Raw genomic sequence first — 23,949 nt, forward strand, 5'->3', positions numbered from 1 at the left:
CTGTGGATTGCTAACATTGGCCACATACCCTTGTGCAACAGTCTTTTGACCTGTGGGGTAATATATATTTATATATATATATATATATATATATATATATATATATATATATATTTATATATAAAACATTTATACTGTGTGAAAGTAAGAGTAAGAGTGATATAAAGAAGATAACATGTTGTTATAAATGAAATAATTGACTCTTATTTTATTACTGTACTGAAGCCAAAGAAAAAATAGTATTAACTTTTTGAAAAAGTAGTGCACTTTAATGTACATTTAAAGAGTTCTTATGAAAATAATATATTTTAAAAGAATAAATTAAATTCAGCAAGCTAAGTGAATATATAGTTAATGTGTACTACCAAATGTGCTGACAAACATAAGATTTAATGTCTATTGAACATTAAAATATTACTTTCTATGGTAACTTGTATGTCTTGTTTAAGTAAATATTTGTATTTACACATTTGCAATTGTTAAGTTGCAATTTAGTAAATTTCAAATATATTCATTTTAAAAGTAATATCAAATAACACACTACAGTTAAAGGTAACACTTTATTTTACAGTGTCCTTATTGTAACAGTGTCGTTACATATAGTTACTGTAGTAATAACTATAAATTATTCATAATTGCATGCAACTAACCTTAAACCAAACCGTTGTCCTAATCCTAACCCTATAGGAAGTACTTGTAGTTAATTAATATTACTCAGAAATTAAATGTGTAATTACACTGTAACAAAAACACCTTAAAATAAAGTGTAACCCAGTTAAAATTATAATCAAGTATGTGCTTTAGTATGTTAGTCAACACATCAAAATAAGTGTACTTCTTTAAAACATGACAAAAGATTAAAACATAATGGTTTAAAATGAACTTTAAAATGTAATTTGACATTATTACAAAGTGCACTTAAGTGTGTTCAGAAATCTAGGGTAACGCTTTATTGTACAGTGTCCTTGTTACAAACATGTAGTTACTATAGTAATAACTATTGTATAAAGCTTTTTGCAATAAATATTGTTCCAGAAGAGCTTTACATAACTAAACATACATTTTGTGAAATCTCAGGTTGTCCACAGACACTCAGAAACATCTTTCAGACCTCTGGGAATCCCAGGAACCCTTGACCAGCACAACCAGCATTCTGTTTGTGTTTTGCATATTTGAAAGCAACAGTGTGCTGACATTTTGTGTTTTTAAAACATTGCAAATAAGTTTCAAATTGAACCAAAACAGAGAAACTGATGCAGGAGCAGTGTACAAACACACCCACAGAAGTTTATTTTACTTGAACATGACCCCACCCACCAAACACCATCAGCAGTGAACCTGAGGCATGAACAGGCTTTAACGTATACAGACATATTCATTTATATTTCCAATAGTTCAAACTGAAGTAAACATGCTACACAAAAGCATATGTATTTACTTGAGATTGTGTTTGTTGGTGGCCGCATCTCATTTTGTGTTTGTTTGTCTAGTGAAAGTAGGTCAGTGTGTGAGTTTGGCATGTGCAGGAATTAACCAATCAGAGGCTTGCTCAGACAATCAAGAGCCAATCATGTGGCTTTTTTCTGGAGTCCTGGATAATATAGATGGCTCCGTGTTGAGTGAGTAATGATGGTGATTATTCATAACTGGCAGCTGAGAAGGAGACATGTGGTTGACTGCAAGACAAAAAGAAAGTCTTAGATTCCCTGAAATCCCTTTATATGGTTTTGTTGTCAGAGAGCGATTACTTGTTGCATTCGACTGGCTTCCATGATGTGATGTGGTGCGAACTGTATGAAATATTGTAATTCAACACTTCACTTTGTTCCATATGTACAGGATATATTACCCCTTTCCACTGCTGTAATCTACCTATTGTGTGAACGGAGTGTAAAAATGACCATGTTACACAGAGCTGATTGTGTGTGCACACCTGTGCTGGTGTGTGTGGAGTGGGTGCGCCTGGATGGTCTTACAGTGTTGTGTTAGTGAGTCTGACAATAGACAGTCTACAACCACACACGCGCACGAACACGCGCACACACATGTACACGCACACACATGCACACGCACACACACACACACACACTTGCTTGCACACACACACGGGCACACAGAGCTCTCTTTCATTTCACCCAGAGAATAAAATGTCTCCATTACACGTTAATCTGCTCATTAAAGCCTCTCTCTTTCAGTGCTGGCCTTTCTTTTTATGAAAGACTGTGTGTGTGTGTGTGTGTGTGTGTGTGTGTGTGTGTGTGTGTGTGTGTGTGTGTGTGTGTGTGCATGTGTGTGTTCCCATGGTAATTCAGTTGAAGTGATGTGGTGAGTGCCTGTCAACTGCTGTTTTAAGACACAGCTGAATCGTGCCCAACGTCAGAGACACATGCAAACACTCTACCTAGCAGTAAAAGCTTATAAAATTCAATAAAATAAACACTAATGTTTGAAATTTTCTCAAGAAAATGTGTATAGTGCTTGTCATGCTACTCTCCACCACAATGCTAAGCTGTTGTAGGGGTTGATATGCAGTTGGTTTTTAGGAAGTTACTTACTTTCCCAAGTCCAGATTCTAGTCACCCTCAATGATATCTGATCTCTAGATTTGAGTCCCTCTCTAGAAAACACTCCAAATAACCAAGTTATCACTTAGCATTATGCTAAAAACTCATTAGCAAGCACATAGAAGCACCCACAACACCAAGTTTCCACACAGTTTTTTTAGTAAATATAAAAATAATGTATTGTAGAGTTCTGTTATATGTTGTTATTATTGGTTTGTCACATTTTAGTCTGCGATAATGAGACAGTGAGACTAAGAATAGTTACATTACAAGTAACTTGAGTAATGTAATCAGATTACTTTTTAAAGTAACTAGTAAAGTAATGCATTACGTTTTAATGAAATATGTTACTTTTTCAAATAAGTAATGTAAGTTACTTTTTCGCATTTATTCCAGTAGCCCTTCGCTGCAGAACACTCGTGATCCAGGGAGTGGAGTCGGGTAGGTTTAGGGATATGGAAAGTGGGAGGAGCTGGATCCATATCCAGGGGGTGGAGACAGGTAGGTTTAGGGATATGGAAAGTGGGAGGAGCTGGATCCAGATCTAGGGGGTGGAGACAGGTAGGTTTAGGGATATTGAAAGTGGGAGGAGTTGGATCCAGATCCAGGGGGTGGAGACAGGTAGGTTTATGGATATGGAACGTGGGAGGAGTTTGATCTAGATTGGATCTTGTGTTCTGCAGTGAGAACCATCTCATTTATTCACTGACAGCTCTCCTGTCCCCATGTTGAGAGAAGTGCTCTGTGTGAACATGATGGTTATTGTAGTTTTAGACTAAATGTGAGCATTTACTCATCTCACTTGCAGAAAAACAGTCGGCATTCCTTAAAATCAATAAAAACTGTGAAATGCAATCTCAGAATATTGCACAAACCTGCAATAATTCAATATATTAAACTTAATAAATATACTTTAAGTATTAATCTCACTTTATTTCCAATTCAACCATACTAATAAGTGAAAATGACTTTAGATAAACATCACATTTGTTCAATCCAGAATGGCAGCACAGCTGTAAGGTTTGTTTGAGCTGCGCCCTCTACTGTACAGGTGTGTATATGCATTCCCTTCAGCCTGAGGCTTATTCATTTTACTTTTGGTGAGAAAGGGCCTTAACATTTGCCAAAAATAGAACTTTTTGTTGCTATTAAAAAACAAATAAGCTTTGACACCGATAGCCTAGTGGTTAGTTTGCCGACCTATAGCGCAAATGCGTTCAAGGCAATCCCACCCCCCTCTCTCCACCCAATGCTTCCTGTCTGCTCTCTACTGTCCTCTCTGAATAAAGGCACAAAAAGCCCATAAATATAACTTAAAAAATAAAAAAATAAAAAATAAGCAAGCCCAGCCTAGGTGAGAAAAAGTAATGCAACACATTACTAAATACCTTACTAAGTAATGCAATTAGTTACTTTTTTTAGGGAGTAAAGCAATATTGTAATGGATTACTTTTAAAAATTTTCCTCAACACTGATTATAGCTACTAGTATCTAATAGAAGATTAAAGTTTAGCTTTGTCCTCAATTGTGAAAGCACTGTTGTCTGAAGAACAAACTCCAAAAGAGTGTGTGTATGTGTGTGTATGGCGAACACCACACAGGAATGCTAGAGATTGCTGTGGGTTTCTCAGGATGTTTTTGTGTAAGTTCCCTCTTGAGATCTGAATCTGTGGGAATCGAATATGTAATTGCAGTGGCTGGGTTTTTGGGGTTGTAGTTTTTGTGTGTGTTTTTGGAATGTATGACATTGTCAGATTTGTGACATTACTACTTTTTATGCAGTGCTAAAGTAAATATACTGCTGTTCACTTTCAGAAGTTTTAGTGATGCTTTCTTTTGTGAAATGTGAAGAATTTGAAATGTGCATTTTGGTTATATTATTATCGCAATATGGCATATTGCAGTTTTCTTCAATATCATCTAACCAATTTGTACTTTTTATCTTTCAGAAGATTATCCATTCTCCACTGATGTTTTGCCGCCACTCCCGGAGGTCCCTGTTGGAGGGGCGGTCCTAAGCCAGGCGGGAGGTCCCATCAGAAACTCTGCCCTAAGATATTGCTCCTCACGCAGCATGGACGCCACGCATTGCAACGACCGACCGGTGAGCTACGGCTCCACGTCTTCGTCCGCCTCTTCCCGTGACAGTCACTGTTCGCTGGGGGGTCGGCCGGTATTAGGCTCCGCCCCTGAGCGGGATCATGATTCTGGAGCCATCCGATTGGAGCTGGTGCCTGCCCGACAGCTGGAGGAGGAGGAGGAGACAGGAAGACAAACACCTACACCGACCAATCAGGGAGATGCAGATATTCAGTCACCAGAAGGACGTAAAATCCAGTATGTGGACCGAGTGGTGGAGGAAATTCTTGAAACGGAAAAAACCTACGTTCAGGACCTTCGCAGTATAGTCCAGGTATGAAAGACACAAAGCATGTGCAGTCAATTCCTGAGCATGACATGTAGCCAATCACTGTGTCAGAAATCACATACTATAGTATGGTGTTACATTTGGTTTGAAACTTACTACACGACCATTAAAAAGTATGTTCCATATAGTATGAATGTGCGTAGTATGTACAATGTGATGTGAAATTCAGACATACTACATCCGGCTTGTTGTCATTGTGATGTGACCTATGGCATCAGTTGCGTTGCATCACTGTCATTCAAAAATCCTCTCCCGTGGCCTCATTGGATAGTAAAGCGTCCATCAAATGCACACTTTAGAATCTCACCAGAAGTAGTAGTAGGTTCAGTGAACCTTTGTAAAAGTGGGGATTTAATACTTACTAGCATGAAGAACAAGGGATCAAACTCTCTTCGATACAAAAACAAACCCTGTGTGAGATCTTGTTTTTAATGTTGCTCATATATTATATGAGCAAGAATGCAAATTTTTCCCAGATATCCACGCGATCGCAAATGTGACACTGATTTTATACAACAGCTCAAAAATCAAAAAGGGTAATATTAAGTGATGTACATTTTAAACACAATATTGTATATACACAGCAGTGTTTCGTAAATGAATCTGCGGTTTTGAATGTATCGAGTGAATGATTCAATGACCCATTCATGAATATAGCCACTTGCTTCATTAATGAACGAATAAACAAACATTTTCTTCAGTGATTTCATTGACAAGATTTATTTAAAAAAAATATTTTTTAAATCGTATGACGTTTTTGTCCTGAGGAACACAGTAGAAGAACATTTAAAGAATGTTTACACTGCTCTTTTCATACATTGTAAATGGATGGCTATTCTTACTGTTGAGCAAAAAACTTTTAAGTCATTCTTCAAACTTGTAGTGTTGTGAATATGCATGTATATGCAATAACCAATGGCATTTGTTGTCACTGACCTGACCTGGTTTGACAAATCCTGATAAAGACTTAAAATTAAATTCTTTGGTTTATTTGGATTATGGATCATTTTATAGCTTGATAGCATCTGTAACATATAACATGTTCTTCAGAACATTTCCTTTTGTGTTCCATGGAGGAAAGTCATGCAGATTTGTTCAATGACAGGATGGCGAGTAAACGATGACAAAAGCATCTAGTTTTGGGTGAACTGTCCCTGAAAGTACCATGCTCATGGACACAAATGGTAGTGGCTGTCCAGTGTGTGTGTTTCCCATACTTGGGATCAAACCTTGAACTGTTGTCCTTAACCATCAGGCTACCACTCCCCATAAAGCATGAGTACTGGAGCTCTTTGAGTAAGAGGTGTGTGTGTGTGTGTGTGTGTTTCTTTGTGTATGATTTATTTAGCTGTCAAATGTAAAGTGCACATGGCTGTCATTTGACCTAGAGAGCGAGGAGATGAATGCTAAACTCATCCTCTCACCCTTGCCCTGATTTTCTCACTCTTTCTCGCTTAATGTGGGGATGGAGAGTTTTAGGGTTCGCAACCCCCTTCCCCACCTACTCCTCTATACATTCACATTCACAGACCCCCTGGCACTAAGAGAATGATAGATGGTTTGTGGAGAGAATAGGATAAAAGAAAAACAGGCAGGATGGATGTAGAGGACAGATAAAGGAGTGGAAAGTAGGCTATGAAAACAACTTTAAAATAAACTGTTCTGCTAACACATGACTGTGTCTTTAAAGTAAAGCTCTGAAGGCAACATATTCTGACTTAGTAATAATTTCTCCTTCTATTGACTCGTTTACAGCATATTTGTGAGCTAAAGGATGTAATAAAAGCCACTACCCATAATGCACTGTTAGTTGGTTATTCCTGCTGATCTATAATTGGTGTAATTTGATGATGTTTTCTTTTAGAAATAGGAATTTAGTATTCTTTACTATGGTCTATAAAGCTCAAGAACCCCTTACATTGTGATCTTACTTAATTTACATATGTTAATGAGTGAGGGGCACTGAAACATTTAGCTGAACTTTAGCTTTGATTGAATTTAACTTAAAATTAGTTTGAGATCCAACAAGAATTGGCGGACCCCCACCCCAACCCTATAAATCATGGATCCTCTGCTGAAGACCTCTGGTTTAACAAAGTTCACCATGTTTATATCCAATGTGCAGATTTTTGCTCCCCTTTTGCTCCCCTCCCAATCTGACAGCAAAGTTTAAAATGCCATGCAAATGGTACGGCTTATAAGTGTTGTTATTGTTAACTAAAACTTAAAGGGGACATATCATGAAAATCTGACTTTTTCTGTGTTTAAATGCTGTAATCGGGTCCATGGTGCATCTACCAACCCAGAAAACATGAAAAAGGTCAACCCAGTAACTTTTTTTGGTAAGCTTTTCTCTGCAAGCATGTGAAAAAATTAGCTACTCAGACACCGACAACGGTGTACCAGTTCTAACGCCATGGCAAAAGTCAGAGCAAAGCGCGCTAACTGTTCTGTCGTTGGCTGCACAGACGAGCACAGAACACTATTGAGAGTCTCGTTAGTTTGGATAGACTGCAAGTTGACCCTGGCAAGCTCGATTGCTAAAAAAGGAGTGTTTCTGTCCGAGCGATATTTTGGAAAAAATATTAGACCATTCACAGCATTTGCTTAGCAATCATAAATGTTAGCCTGGTGTTTATGGCTCAGTTTGGCAAACAGGTACGCTAGGTATAGTGGACATCTATACAGGTTTTGCACAAAAGATTAACTTGATTGAATCAACTCCACAGCAACTACATAAATTTATCCTCTAACCATTCAGAAACGTCCAGATGCATTCTAAAAGTTTTAACGTCTATCTGGCAACTATCTGAAATAAAATAAGTCGAAGTATTAAAATTACTACAACTAAAACTGAAATACACATAAATTAAAGCTAAATAAAAATACATTTGAAAAAAAATGACATAAGCACATTAATAAAAGCACATACAATTACTAAAACAAACTAAAATGACAGTGAATACTGAAAATAAAAGCTAAATCAAAATATAAAAAACACTATTATAGTATAAAATAACACTGATGCCAGCTGAATGTCCATTAGTTAGTGGTGTTTGCAAACGTCTTGTGATATAACTTACTGCTATATCTAGGGGCCAGAATGTCTTGTACACCTAGAAAAGTTAGTTCTCATGTTTTCGGTTTAACGTTTTCACTTCATAGATCACACATTTTATTGCACTTGAAATGACTTCTTAATGGTGATTTTGACAAGTTTGACATGATTCAAATATAATCAGCTGATTCTGTTATAGTGTTTATTACCTCAGTACATCTTCTGCACTTTTAAGTAGAAAACCGTGGCATGCTCAAAGAAAGCAAAGCAGGCACTTCCAGATTTATTAATGATAATGTTGTGATATTGTTCAGTTTTGAAAATGACACCTCTACGTCTGTGTTTGTGTGAGCGGGGTGTTGACACAGGGTGTGTATTATAGCAGACACGGAATGGTTATTTCACTCTGCCTGAGGGTGTTCAGGTAAAGATTTGAAAGAATCACTTATCTCATCTGTCAACCAGGGCAGAGCAGAAGATGCAGCTCAAATACAGATTCTGACATGCTTATATTTGTGTATGTGAGAGCTCACTGGGGGCTTCTGTAGTTCATAAAATTTTTTCCTCCATTCTTAAGGCTGTGACACACCAAGCCAATGTAAAAGAACTAAAAAGCCGACTGTCAACTGGCACATGCGTTCTGGAAATAACTGTCTATTTCAGCGGGTATCAGTATATTCTTCATTCAAAAAGAGAAACCGAAACTAGGACTGCAGATAAACAAACCATAAACAAAGCAGCCCTGGCTTCCCATTTTGAATATCATTCATGCTGATCACTATCTTCATTCCAGTTGGCTAAAACAAGGCCACATTTGATTAATTCATTCCCTGGTTTTAGGTCAATCATGGCCATGTTGTACAAATTTGCTCCCTCATTTTAATTTAGTAATTGAGGCCACGATTGACCTAAAATGAGGGAACAAGTCGTAGGAACAAACTCTTAATTCATGGCCACAATATCTTATTTTTTCCCGCATGTCATGTGCGGGGCTCCCTATTAAAATAATTTATTTTTAATTGACCCCTAATTAAGCCTTGAAACACCAAAGGAAGTCATAACAAAGGTTTTAATTTCTGACATGAAGAACATTTCAACAGTGTTTTCACACAATCTGCATTCATTGAAGAGGTAACTATAGCAAAAGCAGATAGTTTGAGCTCTTCTTTGTGTTAATATCTCGCTACATCAAGAAAGAAAACTCATTATTTATATCTTTATATACGCACTATGTCACAAGTATATCTCAGAAAACTTTGCTTTTTAATAAATATGTTTAAGATACAGACCGTCCCGGCCATTGTATAATTTGCATAATGGGAATGGCAAATGCCATTCGTTGATGCTACTATGTGCATCAAAGTGTCGCTCCCAGAGTACTTTACATAACTGGCGGACATAGCCAATCTACTGATGCGCAAATGTTAATGTGAGAGTTGGAGCAGGTCTGTCTGTCTGAAGAACTCGTGGCCGGTCAGGGCAGGACCCTGTCTGATGCCAGGCTTGTGCTACCCATCTCACATGAGCGCTGATGAGATTATTCATCCTTTTATCTGTCTCTCCGCAGGATTACATGGACTGCATCAGCAATCAGTCTCTGCTGCTGTTGGGAGATGAAGAGAGGAACTCTTTATTTGGAAACATCCGTGACATCTACCGTTTTAACAGGTACACAGACACATCCTGCTGGTGACAAAAGCATCTCTTTAGAGAAGTGTAATGGGTGTTTGCCACTTTACATTAAATACAAGTTTTAAAACCAGGCACACGTTTTGTTTTTTTAGATAAACTATTCTGTAACATAAAATTAAACTATCATGCAATTAGCATGGTGATTTTGGCCCATTCCAAACCAGAGGTCTTGACCGTCTCAGTCATTTCCAACAATTAAAATCATACAACGTCATAATTGAAATAAAAATGATTACTTGATTATTTGCTATTCAGATTATTCTAAAAGTTATGATATTTGGCATACAAATAGAGGACAGCCTGAAATGTTGCCATAGCAAATTTGGAGTCTCTACCTCAAACCCTCTAGCGCCACCAACAGTTCAAAGATTCACTCATGTTTATGCATGTTTATGTTATAAGTCCTAGAAACAAAATTCTTTTTTTTCCCCTCTGAATCCATGGCTCTTGCTGATTCAAATGCATTCACCCAATTTCCATCATGAAAATTTCTGTCATTTTGAATTTTCTGAAAAGCATACTTTTTCAAACTCCTCCTAGAGCATTTGTCCAATTTGCACGAAATTTGGTATGTGCCATCTACTCACACTCAAGGCAAAAAGTTATTAAAAGATTTTTGATCAGCCAATCCATTCTGATATAGCACGTCAATGAGTTTGACGTCGAGCATGCAAAAATGGATTTGATGCTGTATTTTCACAATGATTTGGTGTATTGACACCAAACTTGGTATATGTCATTATAGGCATGACTTGGGGGTACATGCACAGTATCGTCACATCGCCACCTACTGGTGCTGAGATAGGATAAATGGCTATTTTTGATTATAACTTTTGAACGCCTTGTCCTAAAATCATGAGGATGGTCTCCTTAGATTCCTAGAGGCATGCCGAGTTGAACGATATGCAATTGGGCGGCTATTTGGGCATCGACCATTTTGAATTTTGTCATAAAATGCTATGTTTTACGAATGTATTGAACGTATCCTTACAAAACTCAGTATGATTCTTCGAGGCCATGTTCTGAGAGGATCTGTAAAGTTTTAGATCAGTGCCCCATAGTAGTCGAGATATAATGAAATATACTTATAAAATGAAAAATTTAACATATTGTCATTTAACTTACATCATTAGATTTGTTGGCTTATGCCAAGTCCTACGATACCAAATTTTCCATATTCTACCAAACTTACTGTCCACCAAAAACTTAGTCTTTCTAACTCCTCCTACAAAATATGTTCGATTTTGTATGAAATTTGGTATGTAACATCTGCAGACACTCATGACAAAAAGTTATTAAAAGATTTTTTATAGACCCAACCGTTGTTTTATACTGTGTCAACAAATTTGACTGCGAGCACGCCAAAATGGATATGCGGCTGTATCTTTGCAAAAGTTTTGTGTATTGACATCACAAGCATGACTTGAGGGTGCATGCACAGTTTCATCATAGCGCCACCTACTGACAAGAAGTTATAAACCATGTTATTGTTATAAGTGCTTTAACTGATGTAATTTAAACAGCTTTATCCTAACCTCATGATCACAGCTGTCCACACATATTTCCTTTTCTGCTCTTATTCGGCTTGACCCCGTATTTGCTGCTTGCAGCTATATTTTCATGTGTATTTCTAAAACTACTAGTTTTAAAAGGTGTGAACTGTATTTAGACAATGCCTCACATTTGGTAACTTTAAGTTAAATTGGTAATATATTAATGAAAATAAAGATAACAAAACAGCTCATTTAACATTTAGTTTGAACTCCCGAGGTTGACTAATACATTCCCTGAAGGTTAAACATCTCACTTCACTGATCATCTGCCGAAAAAGAACAACATGTCTTGTTTAGGAGTATCATGTGTGCAGTGCCCTACTCAGAGAAACTGTCCTTTATGGAAGATCTTCTGTTTTAGACTGTCTGTTGTATTTGATGTCTTTCCTCAGTTCATCTCACTTTGGACCACACACACACACACACACACCTGCACATTTTGCCCGACTCACACCAGATTCAGCCCACACACACTAACAGAGTGTTATTTCACATGACTGCAGTGCAGAAGTGACCACACACACACACACACACACACACATGCATTCACAATGCTTTTCAATTCATGGAAGTGGGTCTTTCCTTTGCAGCCCATGGCCTACAATACACCGCATAACTGCAAGAGATTTTGAATAGTTTCATAACGGCTCAGTCCGGCTACATGGATGTGAGTAACAATATATAATGAATGTGTGTGTGTGTGTTTCAGTGATCTGCTTCATGACCTGGAGAAGTGTAACGCCAACCCAGTTGCCATTGCCAAGTGTTTCGTAGCCAAGGTAAAAACTCTTTTCTTTGTGATTTTGTTTTCTTCACTCAGCAAACCTTAAAGGTTAGATCACTTAAAAATGACCTTCGGGTTATTACAAACCATAATTAAGACTTTCTTTCCTTCATGAAATGCAAAAGTAGGAATTATGAAGAATGCTCATGCTGTCAGGCTCAAAGCTATCACATGGTCACACACATAAACAATCATCAACTCTATTATGCCTATTACGTGTTATAATTAGTTTCCGACCTCAAGTGTCTCTATTGACTGGCGTAATAATGCATGCTTGAGTGTGTATTCAATGTTTTATAGCTCTAATTAACAGCTGCTGGAATGCAGCTGGTTTCCGTGGTTTTCTGTTCTGTGGTTTTGTGTGGTAACTGCTTTGTTTTGTTGGGGTGATTGTTGTGCTAATGTGGCGTTAGCAGGGGGCTGACAATTTACACGGTGCAAATGACTGAGGCTTACGAGAACTCATATAAAGCCCAAAACCCACACATCCAGACCAGCCCTGAGTGAGAAACTGGCCTTCAGAGGTCTACAGAGGTCTGTGTTCATGTCTGTGAAATACTGTTTGAGAGATACTCAGATCAGTGCTTTGATTAACACACATGAGTTTCCTCTCTCAGCCCGGCTCTCTTTTAATAAATACTCTAACACAGGCTTTCAGTCATACACACACTTTGTGTTCAGTGTTTGTAATTAGTTATTGCTTAAGTGTGTGTTTTTCTGACAAACTTTAAAACAGAACATCAAATATGGTATTTATGAACAATGGTAATTAATCATATGGCTCAGAGTTTACAAAAGGAATCTGAATCTGTGTGTGTTTACAGTGCACAAAAAAGTGTGCCTAGAAGTTATCAAAATCTGCCAAAACACTGTCCTCAAAGGTAAATATCAATTAAAAAAAATTAAAATATATCAATATATCAAAACAAATCAATTTTATGTAAATAAATAAAGGTTAGTCTGTAGTTGTTGTCAGATGTTAATCTTTTTAAATATTTCAATATTTGCCACCTGCAGTTGATTTATGTCAATAAGTTTAAATAATACATTTGAAAATAATTAAGAGAATTAAATAGGTCTATATATAAAATTAGAAATTAATTTATTAATGAAGTTAGTTATGTAACTGTTGTATTTATTAGAAATATATGATGACACTTTTATTCAAAGCAACTTACAGAGAGGAATACAACAAATAAATTAATTTTAAGTTCCTCATCCAATCAGTCTAAACTATATTAGTGTTCATTTACTATTATGTATACTGTATACTATTATAATATTATTATAATATATAATATGAATATAATAAATTTTAGTATTTTTGTTATGTGTCTTATTAGGTTTTTTAATATTTCTACAGTTGTAATTTATTTTTTATTTCAGTTTTAGTTTGAGTAATTCAATGTGAACTTATTTCAGTTAGTTGCCAAGCAAATATTTCTAATGTTCATTTACATTAATTAAGTTTAAGTATTTAATGTAATATTTTTATTTTACTTTATTAATTTATTTTATATTTCAATTACAGAGATTATTTAATAACAATAATGAACTGAGCTGTTTTATGGTATGGTAACATCTAAATGAACTTGTTTTATTCCAGTCATAAACATTATTTAATATTGCTGAATCAACATAACATTAAAGGTTCTCTAAGTGATCCTGAGCGGAGTAACTTCCTGTTGACGTTTGAAGTGTTGTCAAACAAAACAGAGGCTAGCTAGACCCTCCCTCCGCCTCCTCCTCCCCTCCCATCCGTGCTTCCTGAAACAGTCATGAATGCGCATTTAAAATCATTCTTGTCGGTTATTGGCTGGAGCATGTTTATTATGATTCGTGGTCCAGGCTGCACCAGTTTGTTGCCATTTTCGGAGCTTGTGGCGACTACAGAGACCGCATTTTTTACAGTGTTTTCAGGGGACAGACTGCTAGCGGATAGTGAGGAGATGTTTGGTGTATGTGACAAAAAAAAATTTTGGCCTAAAAACGTGTGACATCGCTTAGAGGACCTTTAATTTTTTATGGTTAAATCAAGTAGAAAAAGCTCTTTAAAGTGACAATTGTAGGTTTCCACTTTTTACAGTGTATAAAGATCAGTGTGTGCTTACTGGTCAGTGCTCTCAATAAAGGTTAGTCATCATTAGCGAATACTCCCAGAACTCTGTGTGTGTGTGTGTGTTTAAAGGCATTACTCAGCCGGTTCTGTGGTATTGATATCACAAAGGAGCTTCAGGATTCCAGTAAGAGCGAGAGGTTTTATTACATCTGATTCCTATCAAAGCTTTCCTGAGAACACTGCCCTTTCTCTCTCACTCTGTTGAGGACAAACGCTGACTCAGTGTATTTCTCTGAGAACAGTAAGGATCCTCCACCTGCTGTTTGCAGTTTAGACAGAAGCATTTACAACCCTAAAACAGAAGAGTTCTGGTCCTGGATGCTGATTGGTCAATGCAGTTGCCCATAAACACCAAAATGCAAATATAGTAACAGCTCTGAAACAAAACTAAGTTGACATTAATATTGATATTGGAGCACATGTGCTACAGGCTATGACTCGGCTCTGACTGCAGTTTTTGTTCTAAGTCTATAGCATTATCAAACAATAAACACACATCTGGTTGTGCTTCAGACTTTAGAAAACAAGAGAGTATTTTGACATTTTCCCATGGAGAACCTTCCACTCACTGTGTGTGTGTGTGTGTGTGTGTGTGTGTGTGTGTGTGTTGAGTCACAGCATTTATGCAGGGACACATTCATTAATAAAGCTACCTGTGTGTGTGTGTGTGTGTGTGTGTGTGTGTGTGTGTGTGTGTGTGTGTGTGCAGATGTGAAAGCCGACGGGGGCGGCCTAGAGAAGGGATATTAGAGGAAGAGGATAAATGGCTCTTTGATACTCAGACTCTCTGTACTTTTCCAAGTTCTTTGATGTTCATATAGGCGGAATGAGAGAGCAAAAGACTCAGATGAAGGAGGAGAAGAGAGAGATTTAATCAGAGCACACTCACATCTAGCATTACTATAAACACAACATCAGGACTCCTATTACAGTCCTGTGAACCTTTTAGTGTAACGCATCATCCTGATGTGACCTTTCAGAGCAAGCCTATGTGCAGAAACACACACACTGACATAGCCGTCTACATCTGGACATATACCCTTGTGAAAAAGAAGTACACTTAAAATACTTACTGTAAGTACAAACGGAATGTAATATTTTGGGACACTTAAATTGCTGTTAAATGAAAATGTATTATAGTTTAAATTTAGATTTATTGGTGAACTGTAGAATGTTTTTTGACCCACTTAAAGGTGATAAAGAGGATCTTTTCGTTGACTGAGAAACCAAAGACTGTTTCTGAGTTTTTGAAATGAGCGCATGCGTAAGAACAACCCCCCTCCTTTCGAGGGAACGCCTCCCAAAACTCGTGCACGAGTATTGGAACACCAGTGTTTACCACCGGCATTCGCTGTATCGTGTTAGTGGATTCATTATGTCGGACTCACCACAGGTAACTCATAATCTGCAGTTGTTACTCCTGTCTCCGGACAAAAACATTGCATGCGGCGCCTGTGGAGTGTGGACAGTTACTGGAGCGCGCAGCCGCGCTCGTCTATCACAAGGAACGTCATGGCAGTGATTGACAAGCCAGAGGGCCAATCCGCGCACGTCTCTCACAAGGAATGTCACGGCAGTGATTGACAAGCCAGAGGGCCAATCGTTTACGCGATGATCGCATAAACGATTGGCTGATGTTTTTAAGGCCCTACCTCGTGCACAGATGATGTATATTAATATTATTCATTTCAGTGCACCTAATAAATAGTCTTTTATCAGTTAGTAAAGACAGTTTGAAGTAATATTGCAAAAATGTATAAAACAAAACATCCTCTTTAGCACCTTTAAGTAGGACTTAAGTACATATTTATATGTAATTTTCATAATTCTATTATCTTTGCAATATAAAGTGTATTTCCACATGCATTGACAAGCATTTATAAAAAACTAAAATATCCTTTAATGTCATTTCTATTGAAACTTATGTCATTAAATATATTTGTAATTGCACATTTGTAACAATAAAGTTGCAATTTAGTACATTTTAAATATATTAATTTTAAATGTAGTATCAAATAACACACTACAGTTAAAATTATAATCAAGTACTATCAAAATAAGTACTTCTTTAAAGCATGAGAAAAGATTATTAAAAATAATGATTTAAAATGTAGTTTATCATAGTTTACAAAGTGCATATTTAAAAGAGGACTTAAGTGTTACTTAACCATGAAAGTGTGCTATACTTAAACGGCCTTTTATTTCATTAATATTATACTCTCAGACTTTTTGTCAGTCACTTTCGTTTTGTGTGTGCTTTCATTTATCAAATTTAGGATTGATTTAGATATAAACATACATGGAGCTCATCAAATATGGTACAGGGAACCTCAGCCAAACTTGCCTGACACACAAGAGCAAAGCTCAAGTGTGCCGGTGTGACATGTTTGAGAACAGCGAGTATGGTTGGTATTCCGGTTACCATATCTGATGAGCTCTATGAATGTGTCTTACAAGTCTGGAACAACATGCGGTTGAGTAAATGATGACAGAATGTTTATTTTTGGGTGAACTAACCCTTTAAGTATTAAACTAAGAGTGTTACTTGTCCTGCACAAGTGTCCTTTACCGTCACAGAAACCTTTCTGCATTATTTTTCATTAAGGTATTATTTAATATGTTTATCTAGTTATTTTCCTTGTCTGACCGCCATATCTTCCTAACCCTAATTTCTTTATTGTTTTTCAGAGTGAAGACTTCCACATATACACACAGTACTGCACAAATTATCCAAGGTAAGAAATACGTCCTGTGGTTTGTGGTTGTAGTTCACTTCCTGTGGTTTATGTGTCGCCATCTTTCACTCAGTACAGAGCTTTATAAGACTTCAAGAGCAGTGGCCGTCTCAGATGCCTGTGTGTGTGTGGAATGTGAGACATTTGAGAGTGTGTGGTCATATTATATGTTGTGTGTGTGCATGTGTATAACACCACTGGAGTCTAGGAGTCTGTTTCTATATGATGACCCCCGAGGGAAACCCCCTCTCTGCCTGTCTGGCTCTCTATCACCTGTTCAATCTGACCCTTAGTTTATTACATTTAAAGTGCACCAAGTAACCTATTGCACTTATTTTACCCGTAAAAATGAGATGAAGAATACAGTTATGGTGGCTGCCAAGATGACCGGGGTGTGCTTCCCAATAGCAATTGCATCATTACCATCATAGTTCAACGCTGTTTCCTGAAAACATAGTTGCAATGAACATTCATAAAGGCCCCAATATACTCAAAGCGAAGTTCTTATTTGTTCTTTGCTTAGGGGTAAGGTAAGTTCAAAGTATTTGACCAGTGGTATTGATTTGATTTAATTTTGTAATGTCACACCAGTTCATTCTTTGGCTTTTCTTGAAGTATATCAGAGCCTTAAGCAGCATCGCAAAGTTATAATCGCAGATGTATCATTTCTTGTTAGTATGTGGATTGAAATAGATCATGCTCTTGAGCAAAATAAGCTGACATGCAGTACAATCTATAGCTTTCATTCCATATACAAATTTCATTCAGCATCTTTTACTCTGTCAGTTGAATGAAAGCACCATTTTTGAAGAGTGTGCATGTGTGTATGTGAACCCTAGAGTATGACATAAGAGTGAACCCGCGAATGAATCAGAAATCTGCAAAACAACAGAGAGTGCTCCTCAGATTCCATTTTCATTATTTACAACAACAATCTGACATTAATTCGATCTCAAGCCGATTATTTAGCAGAAGTTTTACTCCACCATCTATGTGATGATGTCTAACGTAAGTTCTATTGTCGATGGAGTGTGTTTCGCACAACAGATGTGTCATTAGAGTTTTAGGAAACAGTCATGACTAGATAGTTAATTTCTCCAATAATGCATTGTACAATTAATAATAATATGAATATGCTTGTTAATAGAGTAAAATGGCATTGGTAACAGAAAAAGTTGCATGTGCTATATCCACGCCAGCAGGTGTCAGTAAAAACAAAGACTGTCACACAACTTCCAGTAGTTAGGGGTATGTCTGCAAGATGAAGTGACCCCAAATAACATGATATTTAGTCCCTGGAATGCGAATTTTACCAGGGGAGCCCCGCCTAAATCACGGATTTTACCCCCAGAACGCGATTTTTACTGGGGAAACCAACCTGAAACGCAAATGGGCTAGTTTTAAGTATATGGTGAGTATATGGTTACCTGGATTTTGAAGTTTGCAAAATTAGTGTATCAAATCTTTGAAAGATACTTGTTTGAGACATTTAATAGCGAATAAACCAGACATCCATGAGCAGAACTGTTTTCTGAGTTAGTTCTGTGAATCACATACAATTTCTGATTACAAAGTCTACACACTTTTTTTCACATTTCTTTTTTGGAGACTGACACTACTGTGGACCAAGTGGACCAGACTAGTCAAGACGTATGCAAGACTAGAAAAACACTACAATTAGTGTTTTATTCCATACTAAAATAAACATGAGTTCCTAGAGATAAGAAATAGCGTAGCATTCCTTGGTTAGCAAGCTGTATTGGGTCAACTTCACAAACATTTGTCTTGGTGTGTGAATGGGCAAATGAGAATCAGAGATGGAAATATAAAGAGTAATTCACTGTTTTTGTAGCTGAACAGTGCTGAGGCCTTGAATAAAGGTTATTGGAGATTAATGTGAATATGTGTCAAATATATTTGCCTTTGGGTGCTTGTATGTGTGCAAAGATTTGAATCTATTCATAAGCCTGAAATTTGACAAAGTTCAACAAAAGCACTGACATACAACACCTTTCCTTGAAAAATGTCGCACACACCCAATTTTCTTTTCATTTTTATCAAGCACACACACACTGGTGCAGCACGTGCTGTCATGAGTACTACTTCTGATGTTAAGAGAAATTAAAAGTGACATGACTCAGTAGTAGTTTCATCAGATGCTGAAAAATGTGTGTGTGCGCGTGTGTGTGAATAGATTCTTGTCTGGGCCATGGAGAGCCTCTCTCCACACCCTCACACAGCTGTTGACCCTAACCAAGGTCATATGGCACGCACACACACACATACAGTAACACTCCTGAAAGCAATAGCTGTATCTCAGTGATACTCGGGTCATATTTCCCATTGGGACAATGTGAAGTCTGTGAGCAGGATGCTGGAATGCACACACACATGCACGCGTGCACACACACACACACACACACACACACACACACACACACACACACACACACACATCTATCTGTCCTAGTGCTTACTGAGGTGTGGCAGCAGATCCAATAAACTGTAAAATCTGTGTTTTAACAGAAGGGCTCGACCTTGCGCTCTCAACCATGTGTACATGAGTTTTTGGTGTGTGTATGTGTGTGTGTGTTTATGTATGCAGTAATATACAGTCCATTGGCCCCAAAAAAGTTTGACACTTAGACTAGATCACCCAAAAATAAAACCTCAGTTACTCACTGTCATGTTGTTCCAAACTTGTATTTTTTTCCTCTATGGAACACAAAAAACATATTTTGAAGAAAGTTTCAACTGTTTTTGTCCATGCAATGAAAAGCAGTGGGGTCCAAATAGGACCACTGTGGCTTTCATTGTATAGGAAAAAAAAAAGTCTGCATAATAACAGTTACAAAGTTTTACAGGTTTCCAACAACATGAATAAATGATGACAGAAATTTGGTTAAATATGGTTAATTTTCTAGGACACCTGTGTGAACGTGAGCGGAACTGACTTCATACATCAACAAACATCACCTGATCAGCTGATTAAAAGTTATTTTGTATCTAATGCAATGTCATTCAGACATTTTATTTTAAGTGTATTTTGGCCATTGCATCAGAGATATATAATCAATAGTATGTGTGTGACCTGTTTATGCACATCTTTTTGCACATCTGCTGAAGTCTGTGAGTAGAATGGTTTTCATTGACAGTGTGTTTGTGTGCATCTGCAGGTCCGTTGCTGTCTTGACAGAGTGCATGCGGAACAAAATGGTGGCAAAGTTTCTGCGAGAGCGCCAGGAAAGTCTTAAACACTCCCTTCCTCTCGGCTCTTACCTGCTTAAACCTGTCCAGAGGATCCTAAAGTACCATCTACTACTGCATGTAAGTATATACACACATACACACACACACACACACACACACACACACACACACACACACACACAGAATGACCTTCTTAGTTCACCTGTACATAAAGACACGCACGTAGAGATGGTCACAGATCTGAAGTTTGAGGTGTACTGGTGTCTTGCAGGAGATCGCCACTCATCTGGAGAAGGATTCAGAGATGTATGACGTGATCCAGGAGGCGATCGACACCATGCAGAGGGTGGCCTGGCACATCAATGACATGAAGAGAAAACACGAGCATGCAGTGAGGCTGCAGGTTTGTGTACCCTACACACACTCATACACACACTGGGCCGTGTTTTCCAACCATACTGTAGTTCGTAGAAACCTTTGGTGCCAGTAGATTCTACCATCTATTTACCACCTGTGATGCATTTGGGAAGATCAGTCCTAGAAACAAACAGGAGTTCATGCAGTTGTTTAGAACATGGTAGCTGTTTTTTGCTTGCACAAGCTGGTGTAGATGGTCTACAGCAGGGATGGGCAACTTCAGTCCTGGAGGGCCACTGCCCAGCAGAGTTTAGCTCCAACCCTAATCAAACACATCTGAACCAGCTAATCAAGGTCTTTAGGATTAGTAGAAAGTTATAGGCAAGTGAGTTTTTATCAGGGATGGAGATAAACTCTGCAGGACACTGGCCCTCCAGGACCGGAGTTGCCCATCCCTGGTCTACAAGAAGGGTGCCCTACTCTACCTCTGGAGGACAATCTTCCTGAGGGGTTAAACTTCATTAAACACACCTAAACCAGCTAATCAGGGTCTTCAGGATGACTACACTTCCAGGAGGATGTGTTGGAGCAGGTTGAAACTAAACTCTGTAGGAAAGTGGCCCTCCTGAAGCAGGATTGGACACCCCTAGTCTACTATGTCAGTACCATACAAGACCACTAGCTAGTAGTCCAGTTGATTAAACATTGAGACTCTATCCTTGAATAGAAAAATTGCCATAAATGACCAGCCTGGATCAGTTCAAACCCACTACTAACTGCCTTAAGTTGCTTTAGCTGCAGGGTGCACGCATTTTTATGGGTGTGTGGTAACAGATAATAGAACATTAGGTTTGAGACTCATCAGGCATAAACGTCATTCCCAACATGCCTGCCGGCTAAAGTCATGTATGTGGAAAGTAACACTCCTCCTCTTCTGCTCTTCCCTTCTCTCTCTCAGGAGATTCAGAGTTTGCTGACTAACTGGAAGGGCCCTGATCTGATTGGCTATGGCGAGCTGGTTCTCGAGGGAACATTCCGTATCCAGAGAGCGAAAAATGAGAGAACGCTCTTTCTGTTCGACAAACTTTTGCTGATCACCAAGAAACGCGAGGAGACTTACACCTACAAGGCCCACATCCTGGTGAGAGCCCATATACCTACTAAACTCTAAAACATGCTGGGTTAAAAATAACCCAAGTTGGGTTGGGTTAAATGTTCAAACATTTAACCCAAGTGCTGGGTTAAAACAACTCAAATGCTGCGTTTGTCCATATTTAACCCAACTTGGGTTTAACCCAGCATTTTTTAGAGTGTAGTTTCACCTGCTGGACAACCAGGTCAAGGTGGTCAAGCTGTTTATCGGTTCATGGTAGCTTTCTTTTTGCTGGTAGTTAGACTTTGCCAAGGTGCTCCACCAGCTCAGCCTCATCCTCACTTACTGGAACCCCAGCTGATTGACATGTTACACCAACTTGGACCAGCCAATGTCCTTAAGGGTGTGGAAATGGTTTTCTAAACTTTGGTGTGAACTAACAAACTGGGTAATTGGGTTCAAATGAATCCAGTTCACGTTTGGTAAAAAAAAAAAAAGCAAACTCTCGTGAGTAAACTGTGAATGAGGATGCACAAGTTGATCTTTGCATGTTCCTGCTCATAATGCAATTCTCATTGTTGCTTGTCTCCGAAATATGACCTTCAGAGAGCAGCTTGCATTCTTTGCATCTCTTGCAGTGTATCCTTGGCAAACACAAGTGACATTCTGTGTGTGTAAAGTTTGGTGGAAAATCCAAAGACACAAATAAGTCATTATGTAGCTACTACAGTAAACGGCTCCGGATTGCACTCACAATGATGATGTGAACATACTGTGGTTTGGACCCAAATAGTACAGTGTGAAAATAGACCTGCAGGGGCAAGAATCATGCAGCTGATCCACTGACTGAATTGACCAGCTCAAAAAATAAACTGGGTTTAATTGAACTTTCCAAGCTTGTCACTGGGGCAGTACCCTCAAAGTGACACCTTTGTGTCTTATTTCAAGGGTTCGTAGTAGTACCATAAGTGTACATATTACTACCTTACTAAGAACATATGGTATTACTACTCCAAAGCATTAATATACACCCTTTGGGGGTGAAGAAGGTACAAAGGTGTCACTTTGAGGGTACTACCCCAGTGAGAAGCTGTTTTACCCCTAAAGCCCTGGTATACTTCGTTTTATTACGCCGTACACTAGTGTATGCGCACAGTCTAATGCACAAGCATTGGAAAGTATACTTCATTTGACTCGTACGCATAGACAGGCATTTGAAGCATGCACAGTTTTGAGCTATCTCTTGCCATGAGTTACAGCCCATGTAAATATCTTTGTATTCTTTCATGCTAGAGTTATACATACACAGGCATTCGACGCATGCACAGTTTTTAGCTATCTCTTGCCACTCATTCTAAAGTTGTACAAATGAGGGTACTTTCTAACCTCTTCGCACAAACTCGCTTCTATGTAGGCCTCCATTGTCGCTTTAGCTTGCATGCGTTCCGGTCTGCTTTGTTTATGCAGTTTTTCTTTGACTACCTTGTGAATTGACACCCCCAGGGCATGGCTGCCACCTTGTGGATAAACGAATTACTGCAAAAAAATTTGAATGCGCATGTTGGTTACAAAAATCCAGCGTTGCACGGACAGAACCCGCATACTCTTCTGATGTTGAAATTCGCGTCACGCGCACTGTACGCTGATCCTCGCATATATGTAAAAAGTGAAGTATACTTTGGGCTTAAAGATAATATTTTTCCTTTTTTTTTCCTGACAGTGTGTGCATAAATTGTCTATAATCTCTTTTCTATTTTTATTCCCATCTCTACAATTTTGCAGTGCTGTAACCTAATGTTGGTAGAAGTCATTCCTAAAGAACCTCTAAGCTTCAGCGTGTTTCACTACAAGAACCCCAAACTTCAACACACTGTGCAGGTAATTTTTCAAACTTTATCACACACATCATGTAACCGAAGATCAGCAGGTTATGTTAACACACAGTGGAATGTTCAGCGTGAGGCCAGGCTTCTGACGGACAGCCAATTGCCTTGAACTTTACCCTAGTAAAACCACACCCAGCTACCTACAGGCTTAAGCAAGTATGAATATAAGCACACATAAGTGTGACGGTACGAGTCTAGCCTAAAGCCAGTGCTGTTACATCTGACCTGTGTGTTGGACCTCAGCCGAGCAGTCATAAATATGATGCAGTGTGTGCCACAGAAGACTGAACCAACAGAACGCCGTAAATCACCTCATCTCCTAATGATCACTGTTATCTCAGCAAATAATACATGCCTTTCTGTTTGCCTCTAACCCTAAGAGGTTATGAGATAGAACATCCATCCATCCATCCATTCATCCATCCACCCATGACCCTGTGTCTTTATAACAAAACTTTTTTTTCTTTCTT

The 23,949-nt window shown here is 38.2% G+C and overlaps 1 protein-coding gene across 4 annotated transcripts in view; it reads left to right on the forward strand.

Annotated features, from left to right (window-relative positions):
• LOC125260499 (pleckstrin homology domain-containing family G member 1) overlaps positions 1 to 23,949 on the forward strand; it is a 53,417-nt gene that overhangs the window by 21,206 nt on the left and 8,262 nt on the right. For 3 of the 4 annotated variants that reach the window (XM_048178903.1, XM_048178904.1, XM_048178902.1), the window contains exons 2-9: positions 4,514 to 4,977; positions 9,618 to 9,718; positions 12,005 to 12,074; positions 16,887 to 16,933; positions 20,110 to 20,260; positions 20,415 to 20,546; positions 21,459 to 21,641; positions 23,376 to 23,471. In XM_048178903.1, the coding sequence (XP_048034860.1) occupies positions 4,639 to 4,977; positions 9,618 to 9,718; positions 12,005 to 12,074; positions 16,887 to 16,933; positions 20,110 to 20,260; positions 20,415 to 20,546; positions 21,459 to 21,641; positions 23,376 to 23,471 (1,119 nt within the window). In that variant the 5' untranslated portion in view covers positions 4,514 to 4,638. Of the gene's footprint in view, positions 1 to 4,513; positions 4,978 to 9,617; positions 9,719 to 12,004; positions 12,075 to 16,886; positions 16,934 to 17,008; positions 18,345 to 20,109; positions 20,261 to 20,414; positions 20,547 to 21,458; positions 21,642 to 23,375; positions 23,472 to 23,949 lie in introns of those variants that run through there. The other variant, XM_048178905.1, reaches the window with a different exon arrangement.

The sequence above is a fragment of the Megalobrama amblycephala genome, linkage group LG24, assembly GCF_018812025.1.
Source record: "Megalobrama amblycephala isolate DHTTF-2021 linkage group LG24, ASM1881202v1, whole genome shotgun sequence".
Classification (NCBI taxonomy): domain Eukaryota; kingdom Metazoa; phylum Chordata; class Actinopteri; order Cypriniformes; family Xenocyprididae; genus Megalobrama; species Megalobrama amblycephala.